Here is a 15,808-nt window from a genome sequence, read left to right on the forward strand (position 1 = left end):
TGCCCAAAGCGGCATTAAACCATACTCACTCACTCACTCTCATACATGTAGGCTAAACAGGTGTTAACTGTCAGGGTTATTTCGTTTGTTTTTATCAGTAAAGACGGCATCGTTCATTGACCTATGTGTGTATTTGGAGATAGTGTATACGAACCTTTGATAAACCCGAGACCATATATATCGGTTAATGGTTTCTGGGTTAACCAATTAACCATTCGGAAAGACCGCGCCCATACAGCACTCTGACTGTCATAGAGATAAGTGTCAATAATGTTATTGGCATGCACCAAAGTCCATCATATCACTATAAACAGAGTTTTTATCATATTTTTTAGAGAAAAATGTCACTTCAAGTATGGTTGAGTTAGCTCCCTTTTAAAGGATGATAAATACACGATATGAATGAGTCTGGGCGGGGTTCATCTCCACTGTGTCGTCCTGGACCCCGTTCCTCAAAGCGATCGTAGCGCTAAGTTGATCGTAACTCCCATGCTTTACATAGACTAACGACTGTCGTAGCGCTACGATTGCTTTGAGGAACGGAGGCCTGGGCCTAGATTTTCGAAGCTCTCTTAGCGCTAAGATAGTCGTAAGTGCCATACATTAACATTAACTTACGACTATCTTAGCGCTAAGAGCTTCGAAAATCTAGGTACTGGTTGATTGCAGTGTGGTCCTGTGCATAGAGCTCAGGGCCTAGATTTTCGAAGCTCCCTTAGCGCTAAGATAGTCGTATGTTAATGTATGGCACTTACGACTATCTTAGCGCTAAGAGGGCTTCGAAAATCTAGGCCAAGGTCACAAATCAGTTGACGTTGGGCGTGGAGATCTAGAGTCCTTGGATGGGTGACCCTGTTTGGCAGCTTGACTCCTGAGAGTTTCTAGGACTTCAGTCCTGAACCACAACGAAGCACATGTGATACATGTGATTTCACCTTAGTCATTACATAAATGTTGGTAGTCTTTATACGGAAAACCCTGGGTTATCAAATATATGTGTATATTCATTTTGGAAAATAAAATCGTAAAGGCATGTAATACTCATTCTGTAGTCACACATTCAACCAGCTGTTAAATCCATCCGTATTCATACATCACTGGATTGTCTTGTCCAGACTCGATTATTTACATACCGCCGTCGTGTAGGTGGAATATTTCTGGGTGCTATTATTATAAGAACAGCTGGTGGATGCATAAAATATCAACACACTCTGTTTTCAACTTACTGTGTAACTTCTAATATGGTTTTATGTTTAGATCACTGGCTATCAGCCTTAAATTAACTTATGACGCAGACTGAATCTTTTTTGTCATGACATCAAAGAAAAAAGTTCTGTAAAATTCAGGTCATGGTCTTTTGTGTTTCATTACAATGACTGAATGATTCTAAAACCAGGAAACATTATTATTTAATTTTATTAAATATCCTGAAAACGTGTTGATTATGCGCACACGCACATTTGTGTTTATCAATTTCATATTTACCTGCAAAGAATTTTTTTTGGGTGTTTAAGGGGGGACAACTCGCCCAAAATACGAATGAAAGTTGGAAGCAAGTCTAAAGACACGCCGGGACTACTGGCAACTCACAACAGCGCCGTTCCTTTCCGCATGCCTATATACCTGATGTATCATATTACCTCTCGCGGTGCATGGAGTTTGCGTTGACCCCTTAATGCACCGAGGTGGTGAATCGACACGGAAGCAACGAAGCGGAACACAGTTGCAGCCTCAACATGGCTTACTATCAGGACGAGAGCGCGTATGTATTGTTAATATATTGATGTAGCAGTAAATATCGCAGTTGTTTCACGCCTGAAGTTACAACTTTCTTTGCTGAAACTGAGTTAGCAATTCTGACAGTGGGCGATGTCGGATGATTTCCTGGGTCACAGCGAACTGAGAAAGGGTGTCGTCCGACTCCAGTCAACCATATCGCCTTTCGCCGGCAACCCAAACCAAACAACTAAGATCATATGTATCTTACTTCTAATGCGTTTATACACCAGAGATATCCACAATGCCATCTGTAGAATATTGACCTTTTTCAACAAGTCGGTGAATAACAATGTGTATGCACTCTGGCTACCCCCAGAGCAGAGCAATGAAATGACGTCAGAGTTTAATGACGTCACAAACCAGTTGACTTATCATGCTATGGTGCGTTTAGGTTACACACCACCAAATGTTTTCCCATAGACTTCTATAGTAACCTTATAATTTTTTTTTAAAATAGACAAGCTATCAACAGCCATTCCATGTACACAACGGAACGGAAACGGAACGGAACACATCAACCCCAGTTCCGCACCAAATGTCACCTACTGGAAAATATCTGTACACACAATAAGCATAAGTCATGGTAATGAAAATGACAGCACTGAATACTTAAAATTGTGGTCAGTTTTAATTACTGGTTGGATATGCTTTTAAAAAACAAACATCTTACACTATTTCATCCAATCACAGCTGTCACATGTCTCTGTCTCTCTTGACTTGTTTACATACGGACCGGCTCAACGATCAAGCGATACTGATTTAGTGTAGTGTAACCTTTATAGAAGCCGTGAAAATATAGCTTTCTATATTGTCTCAGGTAGCCAAAATTATATTTGTATAGATATGCAGTTAATCATGCTCTGCATGAGGTGATAATCTTATCCAGCTATTGCACACCCTTCTAAAACAGTTCCCATCAGCAATTTTGAATTATCAATTTGTCATTATTTTGTAAATGAGATACAGATGTGCATATTATAATAGTCTGACACGTGTCGTTTCCATCCATCACACTCTATTCAAATCCCTACGTTCCTCCAAATCTGAATGATTAATTTTTCATTATTTCTCAAATGACAGCATTTCGAATAAATTCTGCTGATATTGCTTGCCATTTCAATACCGTTTCTATGTAAGAGAGCACTGGCACATATTTTCCAATGCCTAGATGCTTGCAGAATATCTAGTCCAATACTTACCCCCTCTTGCTAAGAAATTGGAGCCTGGTACAGTAATGAAATCAATCTACCAGATGTGCTGGAAACCTGTTGCAACTCTTCATTTGGTACATAAAACTTAACAATACGTGTGCTGAAGATGTGCATTTAAGTTTTCCAGTTTCTTTACTAAAGACTTGGTATTTAAACATTTTGCTACTGAAACCTGGAGAAAGTATTATTGATGTTTTGATAGACATGATAATCTTTGGGTTTTCTCATAAGACACTCTTAAAATATGAAAATATCAGGTGTTCTGCAACTTAGTTTGAATGGTTGTGTTTCATCATCTGAACTGTCCTGGATTGAATGACTGGTCGGTCTGTTTGTTTGTTTTTGTTGGTCTGTTTTGTTGTTGGTTGGTCTGTTTTTTGTTGTTGGTTGGTCTGTTTTTTGTTGGTTGGTCTGGGGTTTTTTGTTGGTTGGCTGGTTGTTCGTTTGGTTGGTCTGTTGACTGGTTGGTCTGTTTGTTTGTTTTTGTTGGTCTGTTTTTTGTTGGTTGGTCTGGGTTTTTTTGTTGGTTGGCTGGTTGTTTGTTTGGTTGGTCTGTTGACTTGTTGACTTGTTGACTTGTTTGTTTGTTGGTTGGTTGTTTCATGATCTTTTTTTCTACTTTGATGCCAGGTTTGATGCAGATGGTGATTTATCCGAAGCGATATCCAAACTATGGGAAATGGACGACAATAAGTGTTACCCAGGACAACAGTATGAGGTTGACCTTCAGGGTGAGTGTCAAGGGCACATTTTCTCATTGGTTTTCTTTCAGTGAACATCTTGGCACGATTATTGAATCAACTATACTTGTGGAAATTTCTGATATGATCTATTTCTTTTTTGATGGGTACATATCAAGGTATTTAGGGACCGTTCATAATTTATGGCTAGGGGGTGGTGGGGGTGTCACCCATTTTGTTCTGGGGAGCCAGGAGGGGTCAGCAATTTTGTGCTGCACATACTAGGGGGTAAGCTATTTTGTACATAAAAATATGTTTATAATTATACTTAGAAATTGCATTGACGGGTGGGGGTTGATTGATTTTGTACATGACATGCAAGGGGTTACTTATTTTGTACATAGATTTTAGGGGTGGGTGGGTGGGGTCATTCTCATAAAAATCATCACCATCCCCCCTAGCCATAAATTATGAATGGTCCCTTACTATTATTTAGAACAGGATTGTCCCTATATGGTTGAATAGAACATAAACCAAGGTGGCAGATTATATACAGTGCTCATTCCATCTCCTTGAAAATCCGGGTTAGAATTCATCTTCAGCAGCTTACAACTTATACTTGTGGTAACACTAGCAGCATCAGGTGGCCAGGCTTGCTGACTTGGCTGATGCATGTTGCTGTTACCATGGTTACCCACTAATAACCAGTTGTGTACATTGATGCTCATGAAGTCAATTATTTGATCGTCCAGATAATAAGCTTCAAAGAATCAATCCATCTATGAGGGGTATGTAATACATATCATGAATATCATCACGATCATGGAAACAAATATGAATATATGAATATTTTCCATGTACTCTAGACCACATCCCGCCGTGATGTTGCTGGAATATTGCTAAAAGCGGCGTAAAACCAAACTCAGTCAGTCAGTCTAGACCACATCACCACCTGATGTACTCTTCATAACATTGCGTTAAATAATTACAAAATATATTATTTGATGTGTTTGCACCTGTTGACACTGGTTTTGTGTCACAACAATGACCAGTGGTCAAATATACAGAAGAGTTGACTATTATACTTCCTCTGTTGGATAAATTCTGTTTTGTAAATCTCATTTTGATAACACCAAAATTCAAGTGAAAAAAGATTTTAGTAACATATTTGTAAACATTCAATTCCAGTGATCATGAATAACTGGTTCACCATGGTCTATAAATATTTGAATAATGTCTAGTGGGACTTTTGTGATTTACACATGTATTTGGTGAATCGAACCATATTCATTCTTGAATTCTTTTGTTTGTTGCTGAACGTTGCACTCAGCAATATTCCAGCTATATAATGGAAATCTGTAAATAATCGACTCTGGACAACCCAGTGATCAACAGCATGAGCATCGATCTATGCAATTGGGATACAACCGATGTGTCAACCAAGTCAGCAAGCCTGACAACGTGGTTCTGTTTGTCGTCGCTTACGACAAGCATGGGTTGCTGAAGACCAATTTCTAACCCAGATGGGTTGATTCTTTTCTTGCAGGATATGTTACGAGCAGTCGTCGTGTGAACAAGGACTTTGCCAGGGACAAGCTGATCTCATGGTTTGATGAAGAAGAAATCTTCTCAAGACCAACATACAAAGGTAAAAACATCTTATTCTCAGTACATCGTTTGCGAAAGCTGAGGTTTCAGGGATAGAAATACTTTTTATTCTAGGTGTGCCTTAGGGCACCAGACAAATATTTTAGATGTGCCTTTCAGAAATCAAGTGTGCCCACATGTTTTTAGAAGAAATAACTGTAGCAGTGATGATGATCTTTTGAAATTTATTGCAAGTAAACAACAAATGTAACCTGTTTTCTGTTATCACTGATATGTCTTCTGTTTAAGATGGCTTTTTTAAGCTTCATATGCATTTGTTCTGCTTTCCCAACACCTTTAATAGCTAAGACTTTTGTGACAGGTTCACTTGTTCAATATATCTAACATACACAATTTCTCTTCAATAACTGAACTATCAGTACTCCCATCACTCTAAATGGAAAAACAACCAGATGTCTTTACATCCATCATAATTCCAGTGATTTCCTGGGCGATAAAGTCAATAAATGTTTTTACTTGTTTGTCATTTGCGTAAGTGTTTTGTTTGGGGGATTAAATGACTAAAGGTGAGTTTTGTCTCTACAAAATTAGGTGTGCCATAAGGGCACCGAGAACATTTTTTATCCATGCCATTTCAAAATTTACTGTGCCATGGCACGCTAATACATGGCATATTTCGAACCCTGGGTTTTTATCTGTTGAATCATGTACACCAGATACATTGAAAGGTTTGTACATAAACCTGTCTGAAATGCAGATACAACTTTAACATGGTACTGTGCTACTCTGTTGTAAGGTAATAGTAGAACATCCAGAGCTGTAGTTTAGTACTGAACTTTGTTATAAGGCAGAGTAGGTCCAGTGGATCCCAAGTAGGACCCAAGTACCCACAGTACTACCCACACCTATTGTTTGTTATATGATATTGTTTGATAACAATAACACTCTGTACTTACTAGTGTTGGGAATGGTTGAAATCTCATAATTGATGATTGCTTCATTACCAACGAACAATCATCGAAAAAAATTGGTTAGCGTCATTTTTCAGATTTTCCTATCCAGGTTGTTACTGCAGAAAAGTATGTTGCAACTTGCTACATTAAAGTGATGACTAATATATCATGAACATAAACTTCCTGGAGTCTTAGAGAAATATTCAGTCATGACTTTTCAGTTAGTGGAGTGAGTTTTCTAAGAAATAAACATGTTTTCAGGCCCTGACAACTTCTAAGATATGTTCCATTGTCAAGTATTTCAAAGACTAAAACAGTAGTTCCAAAATCGTTTATGTTCGATTATGAGAAAATGTGATCGATTGCTTGGTCGTTTGGTCACTGCGACCAATCTTCGATTATTTCAATGAATCGGAACACTACTAGTACTTACACTTCAAGCTGCTAAGGGACTGTTAATTATTTATGGCTTTTGGTGGTGTGTGCGTGCGTGTGTGTGGAGAGAGGAGGAGGAAGATATGATTTTAAGGTGGGGTCACATAAAAATATTTTAAAATTAAGCTTAGAAATTATGGGAAGGAGGGGGGGAGGGGGTCATTGATTTTGTACATGACATGCAGGGGGTCACTTATTTTGTACACAAAAAATAGGGGGGGGGGGGGTGTCATTCACATTCTACATGCTTCTCCATAAAAATCATCATCACCCCATCCCCTAGCCATAAATTATGAGTGGTCCCTGTCTGTGTTTCTTTCAATGAATGCCATCCTTTAATTTGTCTCTTATTATGTTTGAGTGAAGATAAAGCTTCAGCTGAATTCAATGATATTTGTCAGAACCCTGAAAAACAATTTGTAATCAGACATTTTGTAAACTTTTGAGACCTAGGTCCATCAGTAGAATGCAGAATTGTCCTGTTGCTGTGTTAGGTTGTGTTTTGTTGTAGTGTAATGTTGTAATGCAGTTTTTAACTGTTTTTAATGTGATTTTGTTCTGTAATAGTGTTGTACAATTATAATTCAGTATTGTACTGTTGCTGTATAAGGTTGTACTCTGTTGTTTGTAATGTAAGGCAGCTGTTGAATCACAGTAGTCATGAACAATGTTGTAGCTTAGTGTTGTACTGTTGTACTCTCTTGCACTGAAGTGTCAGTTCAGGCATAGAGTTGTACTCTGATGTAGTTGAATATGTTGTACTTCATTGGAGTGTACTGTTGTACTCTCTTGCACTGAAGCGTCAGTTCAGGCATAGAGTTGTACTCTGTTGTAGTTTAATATGTTGTACTTCGTTAGAGTGTACTGTTGTACTCTCTTGCACTGAAGCATCAGTTCAGGTATAGAGTTGTACCCTGTTGTTATTTGATGTTGTATTTCGATTCTTAGTACTGTTGGATTCTCCTGTAATGAAGTGTCAATTCAGGTGTAGTGTTGTATTCTGTAGTAGTTTAATGTTGTACCTTGTTGCTGTGTACTGTTGTACTCTCTTGTACTGAAGTGTCAAGTCAGGCGTCGTGTTGTACCCCCCTGTTGTAGTTTAATGTTGTATTGTTGTACATGTATTGTGTTACAGCCTTCAGGGACCTGCTGGACAACTACGAGCTGGAGCGTGGGGAGGTGGAGGTTGTGACATGGGAGGAGCGGAAAGAGAACTGGGAGTTCCTGAATCTCATCACGGAGACGCCGGTGATGCAGGAGGCCCACAGGATGCTGGTGGAGAGAGGCAAGGCTCCAGAAGATGACGATGGCTTCAAGAAGCTTCTCCATGACATCTGGTTCAAGATGTACCACAGGCGAGGAGGAAGGTAAACTGATCTCCTGTTGCCATGCAAACATACAGACATGTTTCATGTGTCATTACTCAAACAGCTCTATCCTTTAACTTTTTCAGTGGCAGTTTTTGAAAGTGGAGAGTCAGATAAGGACAAACTTAATGCATGAACAACTTCTAGATGTAATCCCTTGTCATCTCTTCACTGGTTTTCTCAATTACTGTTAACATACTTTTTTTCGCTTGGTGCAAATTTCGCTGAAGTACAATTTAGACTACAGTCCGTTTGGCTCAAAAGCGGACCGATGAATTGCAATCGAACTCGAAAACTAATAAACATAACATACTCAATGAAACGCTGATCATAATCAAAACATCATACCCAATCTGTGAGGTTTTTGCAGAATTTTTGTCCTAAAAATAAAAAAGTTGTTTAATAAACTGTCATTAAAATATTGACACAGTTCACTGTTTGTTACGAGGGAGGAGTGCAGAGAAAGGGACAGCCAGGTGTTCGAGAAGCACGTTCACAGACAAAGTTATTTATTCATTAACCTGTGCTGTGCTGTCTCCATCCGTTCTCGAACACCTGGCTGTCCCTTTCTCTGCACTCCTCCCTCGTAACAAACAGTGAACTGTGTCAATATTTTAATGACAGTTTGCAATTCCTCGGTCGGCTTTTGAGCCAAACGGACTATACACCGCGCGGTCAATTATTCGCGCAATCAGTAATTTCCGGAACTGCCAGCTGTCTCTTAGGCCGCCACTAATATCAATGAATACAACCAAAGTGGCTTAACCTGTCAGGCCGCGTGTATTGCTTACTCACAGGAAATCCCTACCTGCGCGATATATAAAGTAATACGTTTACTTACGGAAGTATTAAGTACTTAGGAAGTGAGATATCGTGATGGTACTAGTATACTATATAATGAGATGAAAAACACATCAGTCTCATGTTCCGAATTCTGACGATCTGACGATGGCATTGCGAATGTGGCTAAAGAAAGCACCTACCTCTAAGACACCTGGACTTCCAGACTTTGTGATTTCATTTTGTGATATGCAGGAATAAATATAAATAAAATCTTAATGAATAAATAAAATACTCCTGTTTTATTTTTTCCCGAGTCGTTTCATGGTAATCCGTTTTGAATCAAACCATCTGTCACTACGGTTGGATAGAACATGTTGGGACATGATTTGGGAAATCCATTATAGCGACAGTTAAGTATGATTCTTTATGCTACTATCAGTCGTCATTTTAAGATTCCCGGTAAAACATTTTTTTCAAATTTGAGTGAATGAATGAAAGGGTTATTCGCTGTGAAATTTTTTTTGCAGTAAAATATTTTGCGCGAAAAGCACGAAAATAAAACCTGCGCAATATATAATACATTTACAGTATCTTGTTGTTGTTTTTGTTGATTATATACTGTATATATAACACCCTGATTTCTAACTGTTTCATGCCTGCTAGACAACGATACAAGAATCTGTATCAAAAAATCGCATCACCTGAATAAACAATCTGTTCATCCTCTATGTTTGTCATTATCCAGTTCTATCCTTACACACAAACCATAAAAAGTCAAATCTTTCATTTCAGTATGATAAAGTATTACATCTGTGCATGAAAATCTTTGTAACCTCTGTAGTATGTTGCATCACGTGAAATACTGAATGAATCAGCATCAAGGTTTCAAAATTCCTGGTACAAGTGAGCACAGCATTCAAACCGGCATTTGTGAATTCTGGATCCTAAAAACAAACATGATCATGGCTTTCCAAACGCAAACAACATAATGCAGCATTTTTATATTGTCATGGATATTTTAAATCCCTTGTCATTTCTTAGAGATATGGCATTGACATCCAAAAGGGTAAGTTTGAAGAAATATTCTTGTTCTTTGGTTTCAAAATTGATTGGAATTTCCAAAATTTCCAAAATGAATGTGTATATCATGCCATTTCTTAGAGGTATGGCGTTTACATCCAAAACATTTAACTATGAGGATATATTTGTGTTCTGTGCTCCGTAGTACAGTGCTGTGTGTATACAATTTCAGAGGTCCTGACTCATGCAGTTTTGAGCATGTGTTTGTTGGTGAAGGCCGAGGTGATGAGTTCATCGGCCTGCACAACTGGATCCAGTTCTATCTACAGGAGAAGGCTGGCAACATCAACTACCACGGATTCTTCAGGAGGGAGACGGTGAGAGCAAAGGGATGGGCATAGAGGCCTGACTTCACAAACCTTTCTCCAACTTCCGCAACTCTATGTCTGACCTTTGAATACACAAAAGAAGTCAAAGAACATTAGGCCTCATTTTACAAATCAATCATAGCTCTACAACTCTCTAAAGTTCTATGTCATAAGATATGGGGTTTACTTTTAATAGCATTTAGTTTGCCTTGTGGTTAAAGTGTTTGCTTGTTCACCAAAGGCCTGAGTTTGAATCCCAAGACGGGTTAGTTGTGTAAAGCCTGTTTCTGGTGTTCCCAGATGTGATATTGCTGGAATATTCCCCAAAATGAAGTAAAACTCCCTGACTTTCCGTTTCAGCTCACTGATGACGAAATCCCACGTCTTATAGCTCTCCAGTTCTCCTGGAAGGGGATCAAGAGTAAGCCGATGTGCAGTTGCTTCCTGGGAACCAGTCCAGAGTTTGAGATCGCGGTATACACTCTGTGTCTTCTACTGGACAAGGATGGCAAGACGGATTGCCAGATGGGCAAGTACGAGATCGAAGTTGTCGTCCACTCTCACGGCTTCAAGAAGAAGCTAGGGACTGCATACATTGCTGCAGCACGCTTGTACTAGCGAGATTAATGTCAGGAACAAGCACGTTGCCTATCAAAGAAACTTCTGTAGATTACATAAATATAGCTGCAGTAATCTGACCCTTCCTTCAATCAAATTGTCTTACAGCGGAGACCTCATTGTTTTGTTCTTACAAACATAAAACTTTTGTTATCGTATTAGCTAATCATTCTAAAATTACTTTTGCATTATCAATTATACCATGTCATATTGTTTAAGGAAAGTAAAAAAAAATTTGTTTTTAGTTTTATTGGCGACATTTGTCAGAGTTTCTGTAGGTGGAGACTTCGGAGTACTTCCGTATGTCGCTGTGGAAGGCAATTGTTCAATACCTAGGCATTCTAAAGATGAGAATTGCATATACTTTCTGAATATATTGTATGAATTTGGTATTTGGGCTGAATTATTCATACATATTTGCTGTTAGTCTTTTTGAAATGTTATTATTTGAGATGATATGTCAAACATTTGTCAAGGAGGATTTGTCAATATTTCATATCATCTTGTAACATTTGAAGTAGTGTATGGTTGTGGTTATCTCCCTTTAATACACAAACATGTTTCAGCCTCAGGAATTCTGCCAAATTAATACTCATGGAACAGTCCCCATGTTTGAATCTGTCATCTAAATCAGATCTTAGTTTTATTGCTCCACAGAGATCTGAGAACATCCTGTTACAGGTCAGGTCAGGTCAGGTCAGGAAGAATTGGAGTGTCACTCATGAGTATGCCAAAGTGAAAGTCTGATAACAGTTTCTGATTCCGAAAACTAGACATTTTCTCTGGCCTATTTCAGTGGAATAAAGATTTGAAGAACAGACTTTCATACAATCTTGACCATTTATTAGATGTAACCCAATTTACTTTTGGTAATTTTTCAAATTTTGAATCAAGAACTTTCTCATTTCTGGACTGGAAGTCACCATTTTGAAACCAGCGGTGTAAGGCTTGAGAACAGCTGTCTGATTGGCTAATGTTGACCTCGTATTAGTCATTTCATTGGTCAGTCAAATTGCTAAAGGTTGTGTTGATGTCACCTGAGAAGTGATGTTCTCATACTGTTGGAGTAGCGATAATGAGGACTAAGATCGGATTGTAATGTAAAATGTCACAATTGTCATACACAATGCACAGTTGAAGGTTTGACTGTTTCTTTGTTTATTTTCTAGTCCTGTATTAACCAAACAGGGTAACGTGACAAATACCCAGTACTGCTATTGTATTCCATATCTATGGTATTAACATGGGCATATCAAATACATGTATGTATTTATATATTTCTTGTATACATGAATCTCAAACATCTGATTCCATATTGGTACATTTAGAATCATCCGGTTTCAGTCATCTTATATTTCTAAGCCAGTCGATTTTTTCAGCTGTTTTGTGTAATAGAAAAACTTTGTATTTGCAGACAAACTGCTTTGTGCTTTATGCTTGCCAGTGTTAGAACTGTTCAGTAAACAGAGTTAGCTTGCCCCTCTAGTGGTCCAGGTTTGAATCCTGTGGTTTTCCAAAATGTCTTTTCCTGCATGACTTTTCTCATGCAGCTTCAAAATCACACCAATTCCAGTTGTTGATTTTAATTTTTTTGTTGAGATGAACTTCTAAGGTAAAAGAATATAATAATTGCGAGAGCTTTATTCAGTAACCTGTAGTTCATGAGCACTAGGGGTGGTGGGGTAGCCTAGGGGTTAAGGTGTTTGCTCATCACACTGAAGACCCGGGTTCGATTCCCCACTTGGGTACAATGTGTGAAGCCTATTTCTGGTGTGCCAACCGTGCTATTGCTGGAATATTGGTAAAAGCAGCATAAAACTAAACTCACCCATGAACACAAATGCACACAACAGCTTGATCATCAATTGAAGCACTCATAAAATCTCCAAACATATGCAAGAAGACAACTAAGTGCACTAAGGCCATCCATATTTTCTTTTATGTTTTTCATCTCCTAAATTTTGGGGGAGTGTAATAACCGAATAAGAATAAGAAAATATTTACTAATGGTGTAACGTATTTTATGGGATTTTAAAATTTAGATAACTTGGTAATAGTCTTTAAATTAGTTTATGAATTTACTTTGCTTCAGAAGTATTTTTTAATAAATATTGATAAAGACAGATCAAGCAGACCTGGTTGGTTCTAGGACTGTTCAAGAGGAGGTGTTCCTATTTATCACAATAGGGCATGAATTTCCACAGCAGAAGCAGGGAAACTGAGATTAGAAAACCTTTTATCTTACGTCTGAATGAAATTTCAGGGTGGATGGGAGATGGGGAAACAGAGAGAAATATAGAGAACCTAAGCAGATGGCCCATGTGTCTCTTGTAAAAGGTGACGTGTGTTTAAGATAAAACTTACATTTCAATATTCTTCGGACAGATGGCACCAAACACCTGACAAATATGTAAACTCTCGATGGTTCTGGTCATTGTAGATTATTCTGTATTTTTTCTGTGAAGGAGTGATAGTTCTTTCTATATTGCACAATTAATTTATGATGTTGTTTAATTAACTTTTGTCAGTGAAAATGGTGATGACGTTTATAGGAAGGTTGGTCCAGACTGAAATGTTTCATATTTACTTCCTGTTATTTATGTGCAATACCATATCAGTTACAATATGTTGAAATGTTAATACGTGACTCAGAACACTAGTATGTCATACAAATTTACATGATTGAATAACCAATAACTTACAATTCAATTCAAATATGATTGATTGTTTTATGCTATATATATACACCGAGGTTTATTTTGATAAATGTTAACAGTGGTGGAATGGAGCCATTAAATCAGCTGTTTCAGAGGTAGTTATTGTGATTTAAAACCTCAGATTCAGAATAGAGTATTTTCTCAAAATGAGGTTGAATTTTGATTGTTTAAGCAGATGCAGAAGCTGTCTACCAGTAATACCACATGCTTTATAAGATCTTACACTTACACTTGTTAATTGAACTGATCTAAGGTCTCATGGTTTTTGTCACTTGTTTTGTCAGTTTTCCCCTTAAAATGAAGAAACAATGAGGGGCGGATCCCGAGGGGGGCTGGGGGCGTTTGAGGGGCATTTCCCCTAACCTTTGGGCTTCATGATTTATATGCACCCCAAACTCCTTGATCCGCCCCAGACAATGACGAGAAAAATGTCGATTTTTGAAAGATACATGTTATTTTCTTTTCCTTCCGATACAGGACTGCATTGAGGTTTTTTGAAACTATAATTAGATGAAGGATACAGCTGGAATAAGATTGTTTTGAAATCATTATTTTTTCCAAATTTGTAAGGCTATGGACGAAATCAATATCTTAGTGAAGCAAAAAAATGTTATTCTGCATTTCAACTTCACCTTCATAGTTTTTTAAGTGTGGTCACCATGGCTTTGGTCATATTTACTTGGACTGACCAACACATGGTACTATAGTGATGTGTTTCTGACATGAGTCTAGTCTGGTTTAACATGAATTTTATTATGTATGGCATTCAGTTAATAATATCGGATATCAGTAGTTTTATGATCTGAAGAAAAGGGGCATGTGACTTAGTTGTGACTTTATTCAAGCTTTTGTGCCATATATTGACTATTAGACGTAGTTTCAGCATATATTCTCTGTGCCATCACAGCAACTTACTGGTATTATTTACAGCAGTTGAGATATCACTGTAAGTATTGGTTATTTAGTATTATAATTAGAGAAGTATTTTTTGTTTCATGGCTTGTTATGTTTGATGCCAATATCAAATATGTTTTTGTTTGCAAACCACATTGAAATAATGGCAGAATTTAAATTTTGGTAGATAGGATGTTTTGAAATAGCTTGTGCTAGAATCAATTCTCAGGTCCAAACAGGTAACATGAGGCACCTTTCATTGTTTAGTTGTGTATTGTATCTGTTGGGAGTTATCTCCCCTGGTCTTTTCATCTGCAATGATGAGTCACTTTAAAGGCTTATGCTCAATTGGCTAAATTTTGGCTCAGGCAGAAGGAGATTTATATAGACTCGTTGTGGACTGGACTGTGTCAAAGAAAATTTAGGGTTAAGGGTTCTCTTGTACAAAGCAACCCTTGGCTGTTTTAACACTAATACTTAAATACAGCAGGGCATGAAACTCCCAAAACTTTCAGCCAGACCACAGGGCTGGTTAGATGTAAAACTTGCCAGCCCTGACCAAAACTTACCTGCCCACAAAATATCTTCATATATACATGTCTAAATTTTAACCCGACCGTTGGGCAGGTGAATTTGAGAATCTGGCAGTCCGTGTTGAAAATACCCTGTTGTGGGCGGTCGGGCAGGCAGGCAGGCATTTTGAACGCTGAATACAGGCATATTTTTGTTGGGCTAAGATCACTTTGTGCAATCGGGTCATGGGGCTTTGTTTTCAAGAGAGTTAGTTTGAAATTATACTAGCTCAGTGGCTTTTGTGTTTGAAATGCACATTTTCAGAAATCATACCAACTTATTACTATACATGCATATAATTCTCTCATATTTTCAAAAAACCTGTTTTAGTGACCTCACTAAATTGGAACAAAGCTTGTGCAACAATTTACTACGACCTGTTGTTGAGGTATGTATCATCGGTAAAGTAACAACGAATTAACAGTCTGGCAGACAGAAATGTACTTAGAGACAGGATATGTTTCCAAACCAACTAGCATGTCCACTGAGCAAATATTATTTTGTTTAAGGCCAAATGATTCGCATGTATTTTGGTAAACAAATTACTTATTTTTTAGTGTTAAGAAATGGTTGTAAAAGTTTACGAAAGGTGCTAACATTGGGCAGTGCTTGATTTACCTGTAATATTGACTGCAATAATGCCATATTTGCCATGCATGCCTTTAACTCAACATGATATTACTGCTCATGAAAGGGTACACCTTTACATTTCTAGTGAGTATGTTAGATGCAACAACACGATTCTCTACTATTTTATGCATTTCTGTCATTATTCTTGCAAGAATAAAATCCTACACATCCA

The 15,808-nt window shown here is 37.8% G+C and overlaps 1 protein-coding gene across 1 annotated transcript; it reads left to right on the forward strand.

Annotated features, from left to right (window-relative positions):
• The first annotated feature begins 1,652 nt into the window (after positions 1 to 1,652).
• Positions 1,653 to 15,808, forward strand: LOC124253681 (uridylate-specific endoribonuclease B-like). Its single transcript, XM_046687495.1, has 6 exons — positions 1,653 to 1,762; positions 3,621 to 3,721; positions 5,217 to 5,318; positions 7,802 to 8,033; positions 10,069 to 10,213; positions 10,565 to 15,808. Exons 1-6 carry the CDS (start codon positions 1,737 to 1,739, stop codon positions 10,820 to 10,822), a joined length of 864 nt encoding a protein of 287 aa, XP_046543451.1. The 5' UTR covers positions 1,653 to 1,736; the 3' UTR covers positions 10,823 to 15,808.

The sequence above is a fragment of the Haliotis rubra genome, unplaced genomic scaffold (genome assembly GCF_003918875.1).
Source record: "Haliotis rubra isolate DU_JTF1 unplaced genomic scaffold, ASM391887v1 Scf55, whole genome shotgun sequence".
Classification (NCBI taxonomy): domain Eukaryota; kingdom Metazoa; phylum Mollusca; class Gastropoda; order Lepetellida; family Haliotidae; genus Haliotis; species Haliotis rubra.